The sequence below is a fragment of the Sabethes cyaneus genome, chromosome 2 (genome assembly GCF_943734655.1).
Source record: "Sabethes cyaneus chromosome 2, idSabCyanKW18_F2, whole genome shotgun sequence".
Taxonomy (NCBI): Eukaryota; Metazoa; Arthropoda; class Insecta; order Diptera; family Culicidae; genus Sabethes; species Sabethes cyaneus.
Genome location: NC_071354.1, coordinates 34,883,024 through 34,909,051, shown reverse-complemented (window position 1 = coordinate 34,909,051; position 26,028 = coordinate 34,883,024). Strand labels below are relative to the sequence as shown.

Sequence of the window (26,028 nt, the reverse complement as noted above, 5' to 3'; positions counted from 1 at the left end):
TAAAGTGGGGGAAAATCAACGCTTTGAACAATTTCAGGCGTGTGCTGGATGGAGCAGCAGAAGCAGAACCATAGAGCGTTCGAAGGCTTGCATAGATTTTCCCGCATTGCTGATTTACTAGGCTGTCCCATTTTAGATCCGTCTGGAAAATGAATCCAAGATTCTTCGCACATTCTGTCCACTCAATAGTTTGCCCGTCCATAGTGACAGAAGGTAAAAAGTTGGTCTGATCTGTGTTTCTACGGCGACTCTTCAAAAACATTGCTGTACTCTTCGATTGGTTGACGAACAACTGGTTACGTTGTAACCATTCCATTATTCTCGCTAGATCTTTGTTTACCATCCTAATCAATTCATGAGAACAGGGACCAAGGCGGCGGATATACAGCTGAACGTCATCCGCATACATCTGTATTGAGCAACATCTTAATACGGAGGATAAATCGTTGACATAACAACAAAAAAGCAGAGATCCGAGTACTGATCCTTGGGGAACTCCAGATGTTGAAAACCCCACGATTCATATACGATTATTGCATAAATATTATACTAATTGATTGATAAAATTGTTGCTCATAAGTAGCACTAATAATTTGACCAATCATTAAATGATATTTAAACGGAATTTAGCAGCTAAATCTAAAATAACCGTGTGACCCATGATTGCGGACTGACTGTACTAAATCCGTAATAAAATCTTAATAAAAAACCCAAACAAAAAAGCAAAACCTTGGGCTTAAACCGTCATTAGACATTACTTTATCGAATGCAGGGTGTCGACTCAAATCCAAAAATAAAATTCCCTGATTTTCCCTGATGCTTCAAATATTTTTCCCTGACCCTCAAAACTCGAATATCAAGCTTATTTGGGCGATTTCCGGCTTAAGTTTTTAACCCTTTAGCATGGCTTATGCGAGCTACTGAAAACTAAAGCTAGATTTCTTCATGTCGTTAGAACATATATCAAAAATTCTTAACCTATTTCTTACCAGCGTTTCGAAAACGCCCTCTTCTATCGAGTCTAGGGACAGTTTTTGCACAAAGCTTAGATGTTACATACAAAAAAATTACAGCCGTGTAAACATAACAAATCTTGCTAATTTTCAGTCAGCTCAAACTAGTAACTTTGCCGCTGGAAGGTGGACACATGTCTGCGAGTTTTCAGTTAAACTAAAACAAAACTTTCCTGGAAGTTCCAGCTTGTTATCTTTGCTGCAAAAAGCATGGGGTTAAGGAAATGATTCCCCAGAGTACGAGCTTCGAGGTACGGCAAAACTTTAGCTAGATATATTATTAGAAAATGTCCAAATGGCAAATATTTTAACCCTCAATGGTGGACAGTTAAGACTAAAGCTGTGTGTCATGATTTCGGATTGCAACTATCGAGGCTTGAAAGCAACATTGACTCGAAGGCAGTTCGGTGGCCGGCCGTTCGTTCCGATGACCGTATATGGGTGTTGAGAATTAAGGCAAATTCTTCAACTACAGCTTAATCAACGTATAGTCACCAACAAATCATAAATTCTATGGTACTAGGGACGAATTGAACCGCCCAGTTAGCTTCGAGGTACGATGCTGATCTAACAAGCCAGTTGTGATCGAATCTCGGCTTGCCGGTTTTTGTTAGACAGAACCAGTAGGATCGTTGCACTGACCCCGTAATTTTCCTGTACTCTAACAGCCGGCTGCGAAATCTGTCGATAAAGAAGGATAATGTCTAGTGACGGTTAAGACTTTGCTTTGCTTTGCTAGGGACGAATTCTATGACAGGTTCGAAAGGATTTATGTGGGGTGTGCACGACTTGAAAATTCAAGACTCTAGCTCCCAGATCGATCGTGTTTAACGGTCAAAACTTTTTGGAAGTCACAATATACATCTTGACCACTATCTCGTCGTAAAATCCACGCAAGGTTATCGAAATCGGCGAAGGCTCGCACTGAGAGGATGTTGCATTTCAACATCTAGCGCAGTGATGGCTAAACTGCGGCCCGCGGGCCGCATGTGGCCCTTTGAGATAATTTGTGCGGCCCGCGGACTGATTTGAAAGATGGTGAACTTAGGAAAAAAATTTTTGATGACATAGGAGTCCCTCAGTTTAATCGTTATGCCTCGTGCATGTTGTGAATCTGAATGCTTTCCGGTTTAAATCTTATGGTGATTCCTAGAAAATGGTTTTTGTTGTCACCTATTTTACATTTTGTTATGCACAGGAATGGCCAGACATTATTGCGGCCCGCGGCATTCATGGGCGATCTGATTTAGCCCGCACCATGCCTATGCCTGGGCACCTCTGATCTAGCGGTTTACGGCATATGACGTTGCAGTGGAGTACACCAGAAAGCTTGATCAACGAATCGCAGAACAGCAGGACGAAAGGGAATAAGACGTAAGTAGGCTGTGGAGGATCCGCCATGGCGCCAACAACTACGAAGGAAGTGATAGGCACGACGTGGGGAAGACAATCACCCTTATTCTGCGAGTCACGTGACTCAATACGACAATTGTCACTCGCCATGGCGAGTCGAATTGAGTGCTGTCACCTAGGTGACAACCGTGTCACCTAGGTAACACCCCGTGTCACCTAAGTGACAAACCGTGTCACCTAGGCGACAATTGTCACCTCATTCGCGATGACTCCAAATTAGTTACGTCACTCGCCTCGCAGAATAAGGGTGAGTGTAACAGCTTGTTTGATGTCGAATGCCAGAAAATGACAGATGAGAAGAACCAGGCCAAGAGTCGCATGCCCACTGCGGATCACGTCAGAACAGAGAAATATGTAAGCTTTCTGCGTATTACGTAACCAGCAGAACCAGTCCCGAAGGTTGCCAACTCTCATAAGCGCAAATTCTACAGAACGTTAATGCTCCCGGTAACCCTTAACGGACATGATTCATGGACACTGAAGGAAGATGATCAATGCTTGGGGCTTCTGAGTGTAAAATTCTGCAATTGGTGAAAACGCTGTAGATCGCGTGTAAATAACAGTATGTATCCCGCTTTGTGCTCTCGAAAAACTTTCTTATCTAAAGGCGGTAAAAATAACTTACTTTGGGGATGTTTTTCGCTATGTTGTTTTAAAGCAACATTGCGCATTTAAGGGTTAAATGACGAAAACATGATGCCCTCAGTGTGTTGATGAAAAAAGTTTGCGGTTATAGAATGTTTCGAACAATAATATATTTATTGTAGTAGAACTACATCTCACCACAGATTGCCAAAAACTTATATGAACCGGATGGATAGCCCTTGGCGGACTTTTTAAACATAGAATGGTTGCAAGTGTTGATTAATAAGATTTACTCAACTTCTAACACATTTACATTCAATTTTTTCATATCAAAAAAGGGTCTCAATTTTGGCACGGTTTCGATTTTGGTAACATAGGCGACACGCATTTGTTGCCAAATTCGAAATCCTACTATATCTTCTTCGGTTAAAAAACGTTATTATGTAAGTATGGAAAATAATTTTTGTTCCATTTTTATTTTGAAGAAATTTGTTGAAATTTTTATGCAGGGGTTTTTGGGGCCGGGGAAGGTTCTTATGCTGGTTAGACACCACCTTTGGGGCCGGGGAGGTGAAACACAAATTTCAACATAACTCGAATATTAATCAAGGGCAAATTTAATCTTTTATCTCCTTAGCATTCATGCACTGTCCTACGATACAAAGTAAATTGAGCGCAGCACAAGCTGGATGTTCGCGGTAGTCGACAGAAGCTTCAAAATAAAGAGACTCACCCGCCTTCCAACCCTGGAGATCAAAGAGCTAGTGCAGTAAAGCTCTGGGCTTAAACGTCTCTCTAAGACTCGACCCCTTCCCATTGACAGACCCCGCGGGCGGCCATCAGAGCACAGGACAGCCACGGGGCCAGCAAAAATCTTACTCTATCTAGCAGCAGCGCCTAGCCGAGACTCGAACACACGACACGAATTGACCTAATTTTCCCATCTGCTACCTAAGAAGTGCTATTACCCGTAATCACTACAGAGTGGTCCTTCGGAATCCAACCGGATCTGGTATCCCGCTTAAATCCCCTTACTAACCCTAAGCCCCCGACCGACTCAATCATTCCACAGTTGTGATAAATAGGGATGAACCCCAGAAACATTAAATATTCATAAACGGAGTAAAAGTACTTTCTGAACAACGCAACAATCACATTTGGTAAATTTTTACCCCGAGTCCCACTTGAAATCACAAAAGTATTTTGACATATACCCACCCACATTCAGAAGTAAACGTGACCGCTGTTCATTTACTGATTACTTAAAAAGCCCTACACCACGACAAGGTTCAGTTTTATCGTAGGAACTGGCTTGTTAGACCAGTACCTTAAATTTTAACCTAATAAATACACATAAAAAACCAATGGACTGAAACATTTTATTTAAAATAATTTTCAATTTTTTTTTTCATTTCAAAACAGGCTTGTTGCACTCAGCTATGCTCATTCAACTGCATTGTCTCATAGTTGAGCAAAATATGTAAAAATCAATATTTGAAGAGCTGCATGTAATCCACAATCCTTCTGAATTGAGTGCGACCGGTCATGGCTATCATTAGTTAGTAAATTTATCAACTATAACTAAAACTATCAACTAAAATTTTATATGATTTAGAACAGAATTCTTACTTTTCTTGGGAGTTTTTCACCATCGTATGAAAATCTTTCAAAAAATCTTTTCCAAAAGAAGATTGGATTCTGGATCTTCTGAATCAAGCTTTCCGTGCATCATCATGACCCAAGAACAACAAAAATACTACCGTGAAACTTACTACATAAAATACATACGGCATGGTTACGGCTTACGATTATATCAGCCCCCGATTAAATCTACCCCAGATTATATCAGCTTTTTCCGATTATATCTGCCCCAAAAATAAATTTTTTGTTTGTTCTTTTTAAGTTATTTAATGATTCCTTTAAGCTCATATGAGCAACCAAATGAGTGTTTCAGGCGTTTTAACCCTTTATGTGCCAGGCTGCACAGTGGTCCAAACAGCAAAATACGTGATCCCGTGAGATTATCCCGAAACACGAGATTTTTTGCATATGGTGACTTTGGCAACATTTCTTAGTATGAAAAAACGCTTCGTTTGACAGAAACCATTATGAGATTAATTCCCTTAGAAGTGAAATATATAGTTTATTTTCCCACACATTCGAGATATAGGTTTGATTTGTTCAGCAAAGATGTAAAAAATATCAATGTTCACAAATTTATCAAATACATCACAGCTGTAAACTTCATATAAATTAGCTATGAAGACAAATTTTACGTGAGATATTGAGCTTTTTCGGTGAAAAATAGTACTTCTTTGAGCTCAAATATTTCTCAAGGTGACAATTGGTGGCAGAACAAACAACTCACACATAAAAGTAGAACAAAAAACCCGTAAAAGCAAGTACAGTTCCAGTCTGTATCTGGATTGCATCCTCAAAATTTACAGTTTTAAAAAGTGCTTTTAAGGGCTTTTTTTTAAACAAATCATTATATTTCGACAACCATAAGAGATAGATAGTTACTGTCTATAGACACAGTTGCTTATTTTAGTATGTTTCACAAATTTTGTAAAGACATTGTATTTGTGGTACGTTTTTAAAAACTTTTTTTTAAATCACTCTAATGTGTAGAAATATAACCACACTAATAAAGCACAAAAAAGAACATAATTCATAAATAAACTTGACATCTTTTGCAAAAAAAAATTTTTCGGATTATATCAGTTTTCCTATATTCCGCCCAAAATTCACGGAGGGGCTGATTATTGATTTTTCCGATTATCGGAACAATACTGCATTAAGAACTAAGAAATAAGATAAAAATATTTTGAAAATTTCAGGAGTTTATACATTTTTGAATTAACCGATGCCCGACGAAATTCTAAAATCTTTCGGTTCGCTTGCAATTTTGAAAAATTTGTCATTACTCTTTAGCTCTTTAATATTTTCAAACTAAGCATTAATTAGTCGTCATATTAAGGATTCATTTTAAAAAATTATTTAATTCTACAGGAAATATGCAATAATATTCAGTACATATTCGCTCATAGGTAAATGTATTTTTGGTTACATGTACAGTAAATTGTCGTTAGCATATGAAACCCAATACCCAAAGATACTTACGCAAACATTGTTTCCGACATCGATGACTGCCTTGACGGCATGATTTTGCGGTACAAGTGTGGGATGTAACTGGATCGATGTGGTGTACGTTGTGTTGTCATCCTTATGCGACACTGTTTGAGGTGCAAGCCCCTGGATGTTCAGACAGTGTGCCGCTTGCAATAGCGACGGTAGCTGCGAGTGATCCACACTCACCTCCCCGCGGTAGACGAACTCGAGGAGCGCTTCCAGATCGTTGGCATTGACACCGGCCAGCATAACAACTGGATGTTTGCATGGTGTGTTCTATCCATCCATCCAGTTTAAAGAACGAGGGTAGCCACATGGATGAAAGAGAAGGAACGAAAACAGAGAATTAAAAAAAAGAATACACATTATATTGATTACACAAAAAATACCACCCCCACACGTGTTATTCAACCCAGCTTCTATGGGAAGAGCACTTCATAGTTCCCTCATTTGAGTTAAATCTCATTCCTGCATTGACAGAAGCAATGCAAAAATCAAAACATACAGAGCGCACCAGAAGACAGCTTCTGCCACGCTCACTAATCTCGCTCGCACTTCTCCCCGACTCTCCGCGCTTGATCCACACTCAGAAACTCATTCCATCCCTATCGTTCTAAATTCTCTTGGGCTGCCTGATATGCGGTCCAAAACAACACAACGGGGTATCAACATTATAACAACCATTGCCCCGCGCGCCTGCACGGCCTGCACGCTGCACGCACAGCACAGAGATGTCGAGTCGACGATGAGCATGAGCAAACGGAGCACCGAGGAGTAGTAGCTTATGTCAGCCAGCCAGCGCAGGAAATCATCGGAGTCGAACACCACTCTCCGGCAGGCAGGCTGACTACAGGCTACAGGCAAAGGCTATAAAATAAAGTGGACCACGGCATCACATACTCTTCCATTCACCGTCATTCATTATTCCGTGCCATTCGCATTCGCCTTTCGACTGCCTTCGGTTTCAGTATTCAGTTTCTTCGTGTGCCGTTCGAAAACTCTGCTGCGTTTGCAGTTGCGCCAACATCGACTCGACGATGCTGGTTTCACACAAAATTGGACTGCTGCTATGCTATATGCTGGCGGCTAACATCATATTTAACGAATACATACACAAACATGGCTACTAAGTTTACGGGAATGGGAACATTGCGGGGCAGAAGATTTCGAATACCTGTATGGTTTGTAAAGTTTTCGAAAAATTTTCTTTGTTTAGAAATAGTTATTTGACACATAAATGTCTAAAACTAAACAGACTTTTTCTGACTAAACTACATTGTACTGCACGGAATTCATCAATAACATTGTATCCTGCAGCTAGCAGTGATCTACATCCGACATAAAAACGATCACTAAATATGCTGAACGTTGTCTTTACTATAAGGTTTTGGAAAGTGAGCTAACGTTAAATAAATTTGCGTTAGCATTATTCCTGCTGTAAGATGCGCAAGATAAATAGATTAATTTGCTAAATATTTATAAGCACTCAGATATAGTTTACAATAGAGTTGCAAATCCCTTCGTTATACTTAAATACGATCTATTTAGGTCATTGCAAATACTTTCAAAAGTTTTTGTCACTCCCCCCCTTGGAAATTGGCATGGAAAATCGGGGGTCAAAAAAATAATTTGTAGGATATAAGTTAATTTTTTTTCATAAAATCAATTGTCTGTGGGTTCTACAGCCTGAAAAACTCGAAAAATGACTGTACGAGTTGAGTTAATGCCTCTAGCACGAAACAGAAATGGAAATTCGAACAACGGAATTTCTGAAAATCGGCCGAAAAATTTTTCGTTCGTTTTTGCCTTTTTTCGTAGATTTTTGCATGGAAAATAATAAAACGTATATATTAAAAGCAAGAATATATTTGGTTTTAACGTTTAAACTTTAAGTAAAAATGCCTGAAATCAATTTTTTTTGCTCGATTAAAAAAATCTTTGTTTTTTTTCGCCCCACCGTCAGTGGCCCAACACCGGAAGGACAAAAATATTATAAAATATTTGTAATGGCCTTATTACGACTTTTTAAAACAATTGCGAGAATGTCAAAGCAGACAAATTGACTGGATTTGTTGAAGATCGTACCCCGCGTGTTGATATCCGTCCGGTTCATAACATCTTGAGCGCTTTATTAAACAGCAAGCATGAGACACCATCACTTTGACGAAGCCCTCTCTATGATTCGAATAAACTCGATAATCTACCCGCGATCCGAACATAGCACTGTGTACCATCCTAATCGTAGATTGAATCAGTTTGATGAATTTATTGGGAAAGCGGTAGCCCACAGATTTGATTAAAATCACTGACCTTCCATCCCAGCCCATAACTCTTTTCGGTCGATGGTATCTTATGCGGCTTTGAATTCGACGAGCATATGCTGCGTGGGAAATCGGCCGTAATTCAAATTATTTGATTCGTTGTTGACCGTCCTTCAACGAAGCAGACTTGATAAATTCACGCAAATCTGTTTGCAATTGTTGATAAACGGCGGAAAATAACTTGGAACAGCATTTTGTATTGAGAACGGTGATCGCTCGATTGTTATCACCGTTCAATTTGTTGCCCTTCTTTCCGCTCCGCCGGTAGTTGTTCGGTCTCCCAAATCCAAACAATTAGTCGGTGTAGGCAAGCGGCCAGCTTTTCTGGCTTCATCCAGATAAGCTCCGCTCGGATGCCATCTTTCTCAGCCGATTTATTGTTCATCAGCCGCATGATGGTCTCATTAACTTCGCCTATCATCGTTTGGGCTGACACCTCTCCCCCATTTGCAACACCGTCGAAATTAATTTCCCGCCATCACGGTTCTCCACCTGAGTGCCATTCAGGTGTTCATTGAAATGCTGTTACCATCTTTCGGTAACCTCACGATCATCCGTCAAAATACTGCCTTTCTTATCCCGACATTTGACATCTTCTATTTGTGTCTTTCCACGTTTCGCGCATTTTGGTCGCCTGCGCAGTGTTCTCCTCATACATCACCCTCCTACATTCATCGTCAAACCAATCGTTCCGTTGGTTCCGTACCGCATGCCGGATGGAGCTCTTCGCCACATTGCTAATGATTGTTTTGACGATGTTCCAACAGTCCTCGAGAGGGTCTTCGGGTGAGTGAGCGTAGTTTGCGGCGATGTCTGGCTGCTTCAGACACGCGAAATTTAATCGAGGCTGGCGTCGGTACCGAATGTTGTTCACAACGGAGAGTCTTGGGCGCATCTCAATCATCACTAGTTAGTGGTCCGTGTCAGCGTAAGTGCTTCGATAGGATCTGACGTCGATAATGACTGAGAAGTGCCTACAGTCAGTCAAAACGCGATCGATCTGTGATTCTGTCTGCTTTGGTAACCTCCAGGTGTACTAGAAAAAGATATTGCGTACGGCCATGTTCTTGAAGACGGCAAAGACGATAAGATTTAAGCCCGATTGGTTGGTTAGTGGGTGTGCGCTGAACCCTCCAATCACCGGTTTGTGTTCCGGCCGACCTGTTGTGGCCGAGCTGAGCATTAGGATCCCCGATGACGGCAGCGGTCATATTCACGCTCCAACTGCACGTAGAATTCCTCCTTGTCGTCATCGGTACTTCTGAGGTGAGGGCTGTATGCGTTGATCATGCTTATGTTGAAGAACCGGCCCTTGAGTTATGAAAGCTGTAAGCAGGTCATATGTGTTGCCGCAGTTCAGAGATGATATGTACATCCCTGAACGTGCGTTCCGTTGAGCACTTCCAGCATACCTCCTGTAGCGCTACTACGTCGAACTTGCGTCTCTTCAATACATCGGAGAACATTCGAGGGCTCCCTTAGAAGTTAAGAGACCGGCAGTTCCAGTTTCCAATCTATTTTTTTGTCGTCGCATGTGTCTATATCGATTGTTCCAGTCCAAATTTCTTTGCACCTCGATTATTGCTTAATAGTTTTTCGTGGCGGCTGCTTGAAAGGCCAGCGGCACCAACCCCCTGTTTGGCCGGAGGACCGACGAAGCTCGAAAAAGCCCTCCTTCCCTTTCAGCATACAGCATTCAGCATAAGACGCACCGCGACTGGTTTCTTAAAATTTGCAGTCCCATAAAAAGTTTAACCACCGAGTCATAATCACATACCCGTTGGTGATTAGCAGTGAATATTAAACGCACAACTTTTGCTTAAACAGAAAATAATAATCAATTGATCTGGGTTATCGTTTACTACACTGACACTGGTCCACTCCCATCAATTTCTTCGAAAAAAGTGGAAGGCACCATTTATTATGACAGATTGATCTAAATATGATTGTTTTTCAACTAACCTAAAATATGCTGGTTAAAAAGTTTTCAATTATTATTGTTATATGTTCCTTGAAGTTTTCTTTGCACTTTGATTTCAGTTACCGTGCAAGCACCATATCCAAAACAGTGCCTAATTCCGAACAGTTGCAAATTTTGCATAGATATTGACAAAATTCTAGCTATTTAAACAATTTAATCACATCTGATGATTTCATATTATTAAAATGGTTTAAAAAGCTAGGATTTTGTCAATATTTAAGAAAAATTTGCAACTGTTCAGAATTATGCACTGTTTTGAATATGGTGCTTGCACGGTATTTGTATACTTGACAGTAATAAAACTGTAAGTATGTGAAAAATTTCATTTCTAGGCTTCGAGTGCAGTTCTCCACTCGATATATTTCTTCTGCATCACGTCACATGCTCGAATATTTCGTCTACCACACCACGTTTTCTTACAAGACTTCAGTTTCCAATCAACTCTTGAGTATACTGAAGTCGCTTTTTACGCGACTATTTTTACGCGAATTTCGGAATTTACGCGATTTTTTACGCGATTTTCGAAATTTACGCGGTTTTTTTACGCGATTTGGGTGTACATTGATTTAATCTGTTGAAGAGATGAGATGGTTGCCCTCTTTTCTTCAACGGTCTACTTTCAGGACATCAAGTTCGTCTACGTTCAATGTTCAAATGATAAAATCACTCAAATGGAGTTAATCCCGGTGTAGTGGTTAACATTCACGCCTCTCACGCCGAGGACCCGGGTTCAATTTCCAACTCCGCAGAAGTCACGAACGACACAAGCTGTTAAAGTGACTATAATCAAAAAAAAAGCTGAAATAAAAGTGCTTTTACACTCACGTACAAAATTATTTACTATCTGGACAACAACTTGGTCAAGCTTTCATCGAAATAAATAATTCCTGACCTGTTGGGAAGGGAAGATTCTGTCACTCTAAGCAAAACGTATTAGATTGACGTACCGGGTTTGGGAAACAAAAGTGTGCCCGCATCTGATTGGAAGATATTTCGTTCAGTGCCTGATAATACATGCAAAACGTAGACACTTTTTGTTACATGTTCATTTCTCGTACTTCTAAAGTGCACCCATAGTAAACAAAAAAGTAGTGATGTGTTAAAATTATTTAAATGTTTAACTTTATTATAAGTCAGCATAAAACCATCAGTAGATTGGAACATTGCTTTTGTACAATATTAATCTAGTAGAGATCAGCTTCAACCGTTCGTAAAATGCAAATTCAAACAAATTTGATCTGCGGTGTAATCCGCCCTAATCAAGGAACATACATTTAAACAGTATACCCATTATTTTCAGTATTCAAACGCAAAGCTAATAAAAATGGTTCGTTTCCTTCCATCTATATCTGAATCTTCCTGGTGGTAATGCCATATGAGTAAGCTTTTCAGCGTTTGCGTTTTTGTTTGTACTAGTAATTTAAATATAGTATGAAATCATATTGTTGTCTTACCTTTAGTAGATCGAGCAAGAACGGACTGGCGGCACACAGCACAATTTTATGCGCTGGAAAACTACGGCCACCGGCTGCTAGTGTGACGTCTACTAGATCCCCATGGCATCGAAGCAGCTGTACGGCGGATACTAACGATGTCCCGTAGTCACCCCACGTTAGTGAGTAGAGAGAGTTTATCGGAAGTGACATTTTCGTTGTTCTTTCACCTCTTCACCAGTATCACTAGATTCTCTGTTGTCTTTTAGTCCTATGACACACTGGATCTTCCTTGAACTATCGGGTCGGCTTTTATTTCACTCTGCACACACCCGCCGCCGTATTCGGTGTGTAATTTCACTTCACTTGAAAAATATTCGTCGTTTCTATACTACTTGCTTTAACATATAACTCACTGCTGTAGTCGTTTTGCTACGAAAAAAAACGCTGATCAGTGTTGCCGGTCATTTGAAGAATAACTTTATTCAATGCTAATAGAAAGACAAAGCCTCTTGATCTGCTTAAACCTTCCTATTTAACCAAATCAACAAATGCCACGCAAAGTTTCGTTCACGTAGACGAAATTAAATTTAAAACGGATACAATAAACTTAATAATATGCAAAGATAATGTTTTTTAAAACAAACTAACGAACAATTCGAGGATAACCTGGCAACACTGGTCAATTTTAAGTGCGCTCACCTCCGGTTTCTTCTCTGCTTTCCTTGCGTCTCATGCACAAGAGCTCTCTGTGGCCAGCGGTTCTGCTCACACGACCACTACCATACTCACGCCTCTCACTCTTGCTCGAAGGAAAAAAATTATGAAAAATTTTGCGTTTTTTCACTGCCTAATCACGAAACCAGAAATCCAAAAAAATATCCAAACAGATTTATTTGCACTCTTGCAAGGTTCCTTGTTCTGCTCCAGAGGTCTCCGGGAGTAAATGACTTCAAAATTAACCAGCTCTTGGAAGCTCTTTTTGCTCTGTTGCACGGAGCACTTTTTCTGTTTCTTTTTTTACACTTTCCCAAGATGTCTCTCCAACGTCGACCGTCAGCCAAAGAGGGCCACAGCAGCAAATCCTAATGGAGTTTGAAGGAGAATTCACTGCACGACATTTACCTTCAGAAATCTACTAAAAACACTGCGAAAATCACTGAAAAATTATGCTCCACACAATAACCGTATGCTTGCGTACCCTGTTTCCGCTGAAAGTTGCGGATTCGGGTGGGTTTTCAATGAAAATTTTTACCGAAAGGCGACCGATTTTCACTTTTTCTCCGAGAAGCGTACCGCCAACAAACAACACTCGAAATCGACTCGCGTTTGCTCGCGCGGACGATGGCGAATTGCTTTCTCTTTCCAGGAGGATTTTTGGTGGAACAAACACGGGATAAAAGAGCCCTACACTGCTGCTGATCTTCCGACTCAGCTATGCTCTTGCGCTGAATTTTATGCTCATGAGTTGGCTGCTGATGCCTGCACTTGCGAGTTGCGATGGCCGAAACAAAAACGCGAAGAGCGATACTTCGAGAAAGCTGCCTTCCTTCCACCAAAACGGTAATAATGGCGACGAAGAGCGCTTGCGAGAAAAAATCGATTTCAGTGCGAGAGAGAGAGCACGCTACTCTAGCCAAAGCGACGTGTGCTGTCTGCTGTGCTGGTGTTCTTTGATACTTTTTTCCCTTTTTCTGTCTCTGGCCTTTGCGTTGAATTTCAGCTGTAAAGAGCGTGCGTGGAAAAAATGTTGGTGCTTTGCGTTGAAGCAGTAGTGAATGAGAAACCATGAGCCAAACGAGTGAAAGAAAAGTCCAAGCTAGTCGTCACCTTTGTAGCTGTTACAGCATACGACGTGACAGAAGCGAGAATAGGATAGATAGTGTGTGCGGACATAAAAAGAAAAAGCCACGGAAACACTAGTCACTCTAATATAGACCGGTAGATGAAAACCTTCACTGGCCGGCCTGGCGAGATGAATCAACTATGGTCTCAGCCTTGTCTGTCAAAGACAAAACATTAAAAAAAACCTGCAGAATGCACAATGTCCCGCTTAGGAAAAATTCGGATGCCCGGCAGAAATCGAACAGAATCAATATGGCGCCGGCAAAATTTGACATTCAGAACCGGTTCGTCTTCTTCGTTTTTCGCTCGCTTTTCTGTATGTCAAAAATGACATTTTAAAATGGAAGATATGTGTTTCACACGATGCTGCCTAATGTTGCAGTTCTGCATTACAGGTAAGAAAATAATATTCAACGTGTTTCTGAGGGATTTAGTTTCTGTTTTTAAAGCCTCACGAAACGTTTTAAATGGTCGATTCCAATAACGTGCGTGCTCCGTGCATTCTTTTTGTTTTCAGACCAAAGGTCCCGCTCATCTGGTTTCAGCTTCTGAAATGCACCGAAAACTAACAAAAATAAGCTGAACGTAAGAATGAACAATAAAGTAGTGTAAAATGCGCAAATGTATCTATGTATTGTATTGTATTTATTATTGATGACAGCTTTTTTTAATTAAAAAGTTATGCAAAAAACAAACCGGTTGAATCGGTTTCGGTATCGGTTCTGTCCGTCATGGCTGGCAGAAATCGAACAAAAATCTGGCTGACAAAACCGTCAGGCGAAATTTCTGCCAGAATCGGTTGTTGCATTTCTGCTAGTTTTCACGGGTGACGGCGGCCAGAAATCCGGCAGAATGCCTGGCAGAAAAAGTTTTTCGCTGCCAGATTTTTGTTCGATTTCTGCTGGACGCGCCTAAGCGGGGTTAAGCCTAGTATTGTCAATTGCAAGGAAAATTGTACCATCCAAAGTGCGATATCGCTCATAAAAGTGCTATTCTGCATTAAATCGTTTCGGTTTCTTCGGCGCACTTATTGCTTGGAATATAACAAAAAAGTGCGCCGAAGATACCGAAACGATTTAATGCAAAATAGCACTTTTAGGAGCGATATCGCACTTTGGATGGTACAATTTTCATTGCAATTGACAATATCGACCTGAAAAGAAATGGGCAAAAAGATAGGCCAAGAAATGCTAAATGTGTGGCCTCACCAGGTAACGCAGGGAGTATATCAATCACACATCTTACCTCGTTGACGGTCCAGCAGGAAAAGAGGTCGATTCTATGAAGGAATTTCCTAGCATGCTTTAATCCGTAGGATTATCAACGCATGCTGTGATCCGCGGATTGTCGTGTCGGAGTTGCTGTTAACCGATAACCGCGTGTATACAGTATGCACCCGTTTGTTGGCGCATATATTGTTCGCAGGTATTTTCCACCTGCCACACATCCCCCTTCCACTCCATTAAAAAGTGAAGTTGTTATAGATTCATTTTACTAGCCGTTTTCACTGTTATTTCACACTCAAATAATTCAGAATGGGAAAATTCACTTCTATTTTATCTGCTTTATAAACAACATATTGTGAGTAACATAATTTATGCTTCGTATTAAAATGTATAGTATACACACTATTAGGAAACGAAATGTGCTTGCCGACAATATACCAGCGCGTGCGAAATAACATGGCAAACTTCGGGACATTCGCATGCTGTCATTCATTGTCTAGGGACTCGGTTGGTGTGGCCGTCAAACTCACACATTTCCCATGCATCATTCATCGGTACCAAACTTTTGATTCTGGTACCCACTATGGAAAACTCTGCTTACCCGAGAATGATCTAAGAGACACTCACTTCACTTCCACATGTGAAAGAGATAGCACGATATCATGCTCTTGTTCACTGCAGCTCGATACCAAGACGTCAATAGGGTGAAAATCATTGATTAGGACGTCACACAGCCATACGGAAAACGCTTTATCTAAGTTCCCAATGTTGCGTTCAAAGTCTTGTACATTTCTGCTATTTCGTCATAACAAAGTGCGAGCATATTCATTGATTCGTAGGATGAAGTCCTAATCCTAATCCTAATGCGGATTGAGCTTCACTAGCTGTTTCAATCGTTTTCCGAGTTAACTTTACAGTTAAAATCTAAATTAGTTTGAAACTGAATTTTTATAACATGCATCAGAATAAGAAAAATCACCCCTAGGACCTCTTTTTTCTTGATGTCCTTACTTGCACTCGATCATTGCTTTTTTGATGCTAATATTTCACCCTTTCTCCAGTTAGGTTGTCGGGAATATGTATAGCATCGCAAACTAATTTATGTGCCAACCGATTACAAGGTCAAGTCCAGTGAGATTCCAATAATTTTTAAGAAATTTGTTGGTCAGCTTTCGAAAATTGAACGGGCTAGTCAAAAATCATACTGTTCATAATTTGGCGAATAAAAACATCCTATTGGTTTTACACAGAACATGCACATTTTACTGTGCCTTTCCTTCAAACAAGGCTCCACAAAGTCTAGCATTCAGTCAAGGTGAGTTTTAAGTATACATCTGTGGTTCAATAACTTATGGTTTAGCCAAGTATTGTGTGCAGACCATCCAATTCGGCATTGCTAAGTTTTGCCACTACAGCTGCAGGCTAGCTTTTAATTTTGCAATCACTTTTCAGAATCGTGAACTAGAATCTTTTTCTAGTTGCCTGTATCGTGTTGTCCGGCTAACCAACGGTATCCGGCGATTCCAATGCTGATCATGCACATATCCAAATATCAAACCAATCAATACAAGCTACATACAATCACTATTCACTACATACCAATAACTTTTCCGTTTGCGATTTCTTTACCAGTATGCACCTCACAAGAAATATTGTTTTACTTTCAGATGGCGCAGTTTTACATGCTAGTGAATTGAAACGTCACTTTTCCGTACGGAATAATACCCGGCGCAATTATTACCACAAGAAAAAATGACAGATAATTGCTTGCCTTGCAGTTGTCAAAATTTCTTCGGTAAATACCAGGATTTTTTCTTGAGCTGTTTTCTTTTCAGCTAGGCTTTAAGAGACACGCGAAGCGAACATAACATCAGCGAACCAAAAAACTTCGCAACTTCGACCTTTCTAAGTGCCTTTCTAATTATTTATAACCAAAAAAATTATATGTTTCATGGAAAATGAATCCTTGCGTGGTATCCAAAATATTACCAAAATTTCACTCCAATCAAAAATAGTCGAGACAAAAATATCTTCTTTTTTCAGCGTTTTGAGCCGGATGCTCTATATTTTGCTACAAAGATATTCAATTGCTTAAAAAAAATATACACTGTATTTAGTGATTGCCGTCTTCCAATACCGGACAGCAAAACAAACGCGTTACTTGGTTCAGTCAAATTCTTCAAACATCTGTGGGTAACAAATATGGAAGTAATAGAAGATTTAAACATTTTAACATGCATTTTTCATTCGGTTTCTAAAATAATTTTGCCAATTATTCTTCATTAGTGATATAAATTGGTGTATTCCATTTTTATTGAAAATTGCAGTCTTTTACATACGCTTACAGCGAATAAAAATTGAAGTTACGCCGTGAGTTACGCTAAGTGTTATTTATTTATTTATTATTTTATAAAAATAAAATTTATGAAATTTAGAGACCCTTCGCCCTCTGTCACTCTGTCAAATCTCAATGGACATGGTCAGTATGCCCTCTACGGAAGATGGTGGTAACTTTTAAGTTGTATATGTGCCATCACTCTAGCATCACAAACTATACCGACATATCGTTGTATGACACCGTACATCAGGGATGATTCCTCCTCAGAAGAAAAAAAAGAAGAGAAAAATTCAAATTGTGCTTAGTCTGCAATGCGATTTATTCTTCTCCGTTTCATTTTGATTTTTCTCATTCTTGCTGAACGCCGTTGTATGAGCAACCGCACATTGCGCTACTCATTGAGGAGCAACAGAATGCTAATACACTTTGAATACGTTGATGCTGATGATGATCAGAAACATATTTATCCATTAATGCAGTTGAATCATAATTCTTACATTTAGTATATTCAGTTGAGATTGGCTGCCCGTGAATGCAACTGCATCATATGGTTAGGCATGTCACAACGGCAACAGTGCGAAAAATGTTATTTAGATATGGCAACATTGGAATTCGCATGCACTTGCTTCTTGACGCGCACCTATAGGAAAGTCTCATTATAAACAAAGGTAATTCTCCGCTAAGATTCAAAATTTAACGACTTTTGATTGCCTTGACGCCTCTGAGTCTATAGTTTCTGTACGCGCACCGGTTGTTTTGTTTTCACGCTTATTGCTGTAGCTACCGAGAAGACCGAGAGCGAAACCGAAAGTTTCTCATTTAAAGAGCGCAATAAAATAAGTTTTTCTGCGCGTCTGTTTTTCTCTTTATGTTTAGTCTGTTTCTCATTGTGTGGATTTATTTCTCATATCTGAAAGCAGTTCTGCTCATTGTGTTGAAAAAAAAAAGTTGCACTTTTTGCTCAATGAGTGAGGAAATAACAAGCTTGCCGAACATCAACAACACACGCATACATTCTTTCAGATGGTTGCGATCACTAACACTTATAAGCAGTAGTAACTTCCTTAAGATAAGAGATGGCTTTAGTGGTATCATCCTTTGCTGTGTATATGCGAACCTCCTTCTATGCCCAGTCTTGAGTTCTGGAGTCTTCGCTTCGACCCTAAACCTGTACGATAATTTTGTAAAATCTCCTAACGTTATTGCTCTTTAACTAGAGCGCAGCGCAATAGAGAGAGAAAAATACGAATCAAAATTTTCAACGAGAGTGTATTTTTATTAAATGGTTTTGAACACTCAACTGTAGTGGCGTATTCTATCAAGTACGGGGTTTACACACCTATGTATTCAAAATCCATGTTGTAGCGATATTTAAGAAATATTCAAGATTCTCAGAATGCTATCTCTCTCTCTCGTTCAAACCAATGCTGTTTGATGCTAGCCCCTTAACAGACATTTTTTTAACCAAATGAAGGGCATTTTACTCCAATTTTGCGATACATTCTTTAACCAAATGAAGGGCATTTTACTCCAATTTTTGCGATGCAACTCAATACGTAAAAATTAGCATATCACATAGATTTCGCTGGAATAAAATTATTTTTTTCCGTCATAAGAAAGCTATTTTTGTGATCTAATCTAATGGTTGTTATTCTTGAAATGTTGATCAAAATGAATGCATTTTAGCCTTATTTTGCTTGGTAAATAAAACGGTTATTTTTCACAAAGTTTACTTTTGTTTTATCTGAAAAGTCGATGATTTGCTCGGATCCTCTGCAATGTTATCCAGATTTCTGCATGCACAAACATATCCTGAAATTTGGCAGCGAAACGAGCGCAACCCAGCACTGCACAACACAAAAGAGGAGATGAAAACAGTATTGCCAATTGTACAGTTTTCTTTACTGTTTCCAACCCAACAGATACAGACTATGGTGCTGCAAATTCATTTCAATAAAATAAATTCTTTCAATTTTACCTTTTTTTATAAGCTTATTTTAGATTTTCTTCGTTTTTTTTTCGAAAATAGCACACACAATATTGATAATCTTTATATGGTCGAATTCGAAACGGTTCGTTTTTGCCCGAATTAAACTTTTCTGGCATCTCTTGCCAGTAAACGGTAAATTCTCTACCGTCATCGTCGTCCTGAACGTCCCGTTTTTTACACCATCCATTCATTAATAGCGAAGCAGAACGAGCAGCGATCCATTCATTGACGGCAGCATTTCATTGTTTGTTATTTATCGAAAATCTCCGAGACGAAAATAGGATACGCACAAGAGTGTTCTATCCATTATTTTTGTAAAATTTTTCTTATTGTTGAAGCTACTATCTGTTCTATTTAAAAGAAAGAGTGAAAGTTTATTCTTTTGTGTGATTACTATTGTTTGGGCCGCTAAGTTCTTGTCACAAAGGCTTGGCCGTTCGACTGAATTAAGTCTAATTTGTTTCAAGTGGTTTCTCGTTCCGTGCACAGTTAACACTGATTAGACATGCAAAACGTAATAAATTCGGTTAAGGGAACCGCACTGGGAGTAGCCGAATATCTGACTCCAGTACTGAAGGTACGTTGCCTGATGTAATTACGAACTGAATATTGATTTTCTTCCATACGATTGTTTGTCATTAGGAATCTAAGTTTAGAGAGACTGGAGTGTTAACACCGGAAGAATTCGTTGCGGCTGGCGATCATTTGACCCATCACTGTCCCACTTGGGCGTGGGCAGTTGGGGATGATAGCAGAATTAAGCCATATTTGCCAAAGAGTAAGGATTAATTATTGGAAAAAAATCATGTGTGTTAAAATTGTTGTTTTATATTCCAGATAAGCAATTTTTGATTACGCGAAATGTACCATGCTATAGGCGCTGCAAACAAATGGAATACGTTGGTGAGGAAACGTTGGTTGAAGAAAGTGATCAGGATGGTGGTTGGGTGGAAACACACCACTATAATCCGGACGAACCGTCCGGATCAGGTTTGGACGACAAGGTATGTGAGATGACCTTGGACGGTGGTAAAACGGACGACGATGACATTGCCGCCGATATGGATGATCCAAAGAATTTGGAAGAAGCTGATGAAGACGGGGAAGAGGGTGCAGCTATCGATATGGACGAATTCGAAGAAAGTGGTCTGCTGGACGAAGACGATCCTGTGAGTTTTGTGATAATGATTGACTCTTTCTTTGATTGAAAAGTAATGTCCTCTAACCGTAGTCGAGAGCTACCGTGCCAGTAGAAAACGTGAAAAAAAAGGTCACCGATACCGACGGAGATTCGGTCGTCCATACAAGAACCTACGATTTACACATCACCTACGACAAGTACTACCAAACGCCACGCCTATGGGTGGTGGGTTACGATGAGAATCGTAAGCCGCTGACGGTCGAGCAAATGTACGAAGATGTGAGCCAAGACCATGCCAAAAAGACGGTTACAATGGAAACACACCCGCATCTACCAGGCCCAAACATGGCGTCTGTTCATCCTTGCAAGTAAGTGGAATTTTCGATGTGTCATCCCTTTTAGGTGTGAGAAATTTATTTCCTTTTCAGGCACGCTGATATAATGAAAAAAATAATTCAAACCGTGGAGGAAGGTGGCGGCGAACTGGGAGTTCACATGTATCTCATCATCTTTCTCAAGTTTGTTCAAACGGTTATTCCCACTATCGAGTATGATTTTACGCAAAATTTTAACATCACTAATAAGTAAAGCACCCTTTCACGTAACGTACTGACGATTGATAGCTTAAGGCGAGAAAAGGAACAGCCAACAATATCGCTACTCAAATGCGCACTACCTATACGATTCAACTGCATGCTGCATAGCTTGAGCATCATTTTCCATTATAGAGAAGCTTCAATCGTTGATGCCAATTATAGTTTTTTTTTATCGAAGCATGTTGTAAGCTGCAAACACCACGATATTATGAAATGGAATAAAAAATTGTGAAAAGCAAAAATATTACGCAGGGATCGCATTCTACGAAAGATGGTCGATGTAAAAAATATTTTGAATACATGGAATGAATATATAAGGAAATGTTTTTGATTGTTTTAATTCCGACCTTAGACCCGACCGCTCGGGTCATTGCACCCTCAAGAGCGATGTTGAATAGCATGCACGATAAGCCCGATCCCAAATCTCGCCGTGTCTCGCAGAGACTTGAGAATGTCCCCGAGATGCGCACAAAACATATCACTCTCACCCTTATTCTGCGAGTCGCTGAAAGAAAAATTAGTTTACCAACTACGACTTCTAATGGACCTGTTCCGAAATTAACCGATCATGAAACTCGTCTTGTCTAGACACACAACTTTGTTAAAAACAGCAACCTTCTATCTTATCATGATCATGAGATATCATCATAAGATTCTAATTTAACCACGTGCGTCACCTAGTGAGACAGTTTCGAACTTTACGTTATGTATTACTAAATGCGTCTTGTTCAAATAAATAACTTTGTAGAATACAGTAACATTCTGAGTGTAAATTCTCCGCCTGCAAATGACGGATCTCAGTAGGAACAGGTTCGAATAAACCAAAAATACTGGGAACTAGAGCAGAGGGTCCAAAGCCCCTAAGGAGGATGGTTTTTAATAGCTGTTATCCATGGCTATAATGTAAAACGAAAATGGATAAGACCCCTAATCCAAGGTGTCATGCGACCCGTGCCGAGGGATGAATAGTGGGGGAGGGGTTCTACAAATACTCAGCCGCTACCTATACTATACTTACTGCGGATCAGCTCACGGCTATTCGCAAAGAAATGCTGAACTGTATTGCGCAACAGGACTCTCCAGCCATACGGCCAAATTTCAAGAGCTGTCAGCCCAAGAACAGCTACCTGCTCCTCGTGTGTGCCGACGTAGAGACAGTGAGATGGCTGGAGACTACGGTACCTACTCTCAAGCCGTGGGATGAACCAACGTCCGCGACGGTTGCGAACGTTCGCAAGGTTTCCCGCCAAGGAGCTCTGCATCAACCACCCGCCACTCGCAAAAATCAGAATCGACCGAAAAGCGCCGGCCGTAATTCGGTCTCCAGTCGACTGCAGCCATCGAGGCTCTCTGATGTAGGGAAGCAGGCAAATCAAGAAGGCGTTCACGCCACTGGCAGCCGTCCGTCAGGATCTGAGTCTAACGACTCTGCCAAGGACGGCAAACCAGTAACATAGCGGGCAGTCTTCGCTGCGTGCAAGCCAACCTTCATCATGCCAAGGACGCTTCTAGTGTTCTTGGTTGAAGGTTCGTAAACCAGCAGCCTTCAACCAAGAACCTTGGGTTCACGGCACGAGAATTCTCGGCCTAGGAAACTACGGTAAGTTAATCTACTGTAACACGCAGACTAAACCCATAAGCCCATACAAAAAAAAAAAAATACAATTTTCTCCCATTACAGAATTCATTCAACGCAATGTCGTCGCTGCCAAACTGGAAGTGCCAACAACGACGGGAAATCAGGACCTGGTTGTGGCGTCCGTATACTTCCCGGGCGACAAGGACGACATACCGCCATCTGAGGTTACCGCTCTCGTGCGGTACTGCAGGGCCATCAACGTGCCGTTCCTGATCGCCTGCGTTGCCAACGCCCACCACACGATTTGGGGCAGCACGGAGGTAAATAACAGGGGTGAGTACCTACTTGAATACTTAACTGCTAACAATGTCAATGTATGCAATGTAGGGAATGTCCCCACTTTTGTTAATGCTATTAGAGATGAGGTCCTAGACTTTTGCGGCACTTCTATAGCTGAGAAGGTCAAAAACTAGCATGTATCTGACGAACCAAGTTTATCAGATTCTCTCAGGAGAGAACAATACAGAAATCCGAAGAAAGCCAACAGGAGTTCATTCAGAGAACATCTGGGAAACTCGCGGAATTCGTGTCACATTAATATACGCACACCATCTGAGCTGGACGCTGCAGCCAATGACCTACAGAGTAGGACTATTGATGCTTATCATGCAAACTGTCCGTTAATCACGCGGACAGTCTGCCGTGACGTGCCCTGATGGAATGAATCGCTCAGCAACGTTCGTCGGGAGGCTAGGTGTTTATTCAACAGGGCTAAGATCATATCTAATTGGGAGGCCTACAGGGCATCTCTCACCAAAACAACGCAGAGCTTCGCAAATCCAAAAGAAACTCCAGAGTCAAGTTTTGCGAAAGCATCCAGACTCTGCCTGTGGCGGTGCGACTCCAAAAAGTGTTAGCCAAGGACCATGATAATGGCCTAGGGCAATTGAAAAAAGAAGATGGCAGTCTCACTGGTACTACTAGGGAAACGTTGGAGATTCTTATGAACACGCATTTCCCTGGTTCGACAGTGTCGTCGTGCAATATGTTAAGCGCCTCGGTTTTACTTGCGCGCCGACTGTTTACGGAGGCTTCAATCAATTGGGCACTCAGCTCCTTTGAACCAATGAAGTCTCCGGGTTCGGATGGCATAGTTCCCATCTTCTTACAAAAAGCGGATGAGATTATAATGTCCGAGCACATCAACCTCTTTCGTGACAGCTTTACGTTGGGATATGTCCCGGCAAGCTGGCAGAAGGTAAGGGTGGTGTTCATACCTAAGGCAGGCAAAAACAGATAAAACTATGCCAAAAGCTTTCACACCAATTAGTCTGACATCAATGCTTCTCAAGTCGATGGAAAAATCACGGATAATCACATCCGTAACGGGTTTCTAAAGAACTCTCCTTTACATGGCAATCAACATGCTTATCAATACGGTAAATCTACGGAAACCGCACTTCACTGCCTTGTGGCGCTAATTGAGAAGTCACTTCATTGCCAAGAGACGGCACTTTGTGCTTTTCTTAACATTGAAGGTGCATTCGATCCAGTGCCCTTCTGGCATACAAAAAAAATCTCGTCTCGAATCTGAGATATTGCAAAAAAATCAATATGCTCGTTATCAGCGCCATCTATCGTATCTGTTCCGAATTTCGTTGTCCGCAGTACGACGTTTATCTTCAGTAGGTTCATCTCCTCTAGTGATCTCTGGGCATCTCTGGGCCAAGGCCAGGGCCGGTCAAAAGATGCGTGAGTCCTTTGCGCGATAGTTGATGAAGGCGGCAACTTCCGGTAGGTACTTCGTTCCTCAGATCCTCCGGCCCAAGGCGCGGAAGGATAAAACCAGTTTGCTCTCGGGCTTCATCTTCAGAAAAATCTTCCGAATATTTGGTAAATGTGCCAGATGTTTGCCATATTTTCGTTTCTATGTCTTGCTAAAAGTAGATTTTCTTTGCATATTCGCAAATGGATTACTGATAGATCCAGAGGTGATCCGTCTACTGCTGCTGAGATAAAAAAGAAAAAATGGAGAGAAAATTGAAAACGGTAGACAAAACGGGACAAAAAATGACAAAGACTGAGACAGGAAAAGACAAAAAAACGGACTTGAAAACGAGGAAAGGAGGAAGAAAAAAAACGCACAAAACACAAGAGACACCACAGGGAAAGAAGAAAAAAGGGGGAAAATGGGACGGGAGAATGGGAAATAAAATAAAAAGGAAAAACGGGCTAAAGAAAAAGGCAAAATAGAAGAGAAAAGGACAAAAAACGGGAGATGAAAAAGAAAAACCGGAGAGCAAAAGAAAAAAAAGGAAGCCAAAAAAAAATAAACGTGACAGAAAACGCAAAACGAGAACAAAAATAGATAAATAGAGTTAGAAAAAAATGCAATGGTCCATTAATTTGAACTTGTGCAGTGCAGGGATACACTTGCGCTTACGCTTACTGGAAACAAAACAAAAGTGAAAAGATCGTTTTCCATCCAAGAAGATAACCAAAAACGTGAGAAAAACACAAGTAAAAAGACTGAAAATAAGAAAAAATGAGACAAAATGGGAAAAACGAAACAATGAAGCAGGAAACATGGGACCGAAAAAAGGAAAACGTGCGAAAAAGAGGAAAATAAAGAAAGTGAGAACAAAAACCAACAAAACGGTACAGAAAAGAGGTAAAGCATGTGAGAGAATAAGGCGAAAAACGTCAATTTTGATTTCAAGTAAAACTTTGTGTCCTGTCCGGATGAAGTAGAACTTCAAGTTCGATTACTCCAAATTCAAGTCTAATCTATTGTACAATGTCAACACTTTTTCACATTTCTTCAAGTTATGCTTGTCAATAGCTCAGTAGCAACTGGCAAAAGGAACTTCAAGGATCTATGGTCAGAATGCATGACAAAATATCTTCTGAAGATACTTCCATCTGTAAAGCTGTCTATTCACAGTTGCTTCAGCGATAAACTTTGTGTTCTTCCCACAACTATGGATGCCTTGCCAAACAATCAATTTGTGAGCGAATATATCGGCGAAGACAAATTCAAATTTGTCAAATTTAAATACTTACCCGTAGAATCTCCCTTACGTTTAGCCAGGTAATAGGCATTTTTGACCCGCGATTTGTTTTACATATAGCTTCATCGTCCATCAAAATATATCCAATGTACTAGGCCCGAACTCGGTCCTACAGTTTCCTTGCACTGTTTTTGGCAACATTTGGGATCCGATTACGAAGTTTTCCGTTGTGATCGAAACCCTAACAACAGCCGCAAATCCACTAGCGGTGGTGTTCTGATAGCTGTTCGACGTGGATTGAAAGCAAGAGCAATTGAGAAGGACTCGTGGAACTGCGTAGAACAGGTTTGGACGGCCATCAAGCTGAGTGATCGCTTCCTCTTTTTGTGTGCCATATACATCCCACCTGATCTTGTCCGGGACA

General features: G+C 40.6%; 2 protein-coding genes across 4 annotated transcripts in view; one reads left to right on the top strand and one right to left on the bottom strand.

Moving 5' to 3' along the window:
• Positions 1-13,457, bottom strand: part of LOC128734748 (transcription factor GAGA) — a 28,959-nt gene extending 15,502 nt beyond the window's left edge. The window contains exons 1-3 of one of the 3 annotated variants that reach the window (XM_053829083.1): positions 12,581-13,457; positions 11,900-12,310; positions 6,135-6,419 (exon numbers count right to left, since the gene is read on the bottom strand). In XM_053829083.1, coding sequence (XP_053685058.1) covers positions 6,135-6,419; positions 11,900-12,091 — 477 coding nt within the window. In that variant the 5' untranslated portion in view covers positions 12,092-12,310; positions 12,581-13,457. The remainder of the gene's footprint in view (positions 1-6,134; positions 6,420-11,899; positions 12,311-12,580) is intronic. The other 2 variants (XM_053829084.1, XM_053829085.1) reach the window with 2 other exon arrangements.
• A 6,037-nt stretch (positions 13,458-19,494) lies between these two features.
• On the top strand, positions 19,495-21,326 carry LOC128734633 (ubiquitin-like-conjugating enzyme ATG3). Its single transcript, XM_053828919.1, has 5 exons — positions 19,495-19,854; positions 19,920-20,055; positions 20,115-20,446; positions 20,509-20,786; positions 20,847-21,326. Exons 1-5 carry the CDS (start codon positions 19,783-19,785, stop codon positions 21,004-21,006), a joined length of 978 nt encoding a protein of 325 aa, XP_053684894.1. The 5' UTR covers positions 19,495-19,782; the 3' UTR covers positions 21,007-21,326.
• Positions 21,327-26,028: the final 4,702 nt, after the last annotated feature.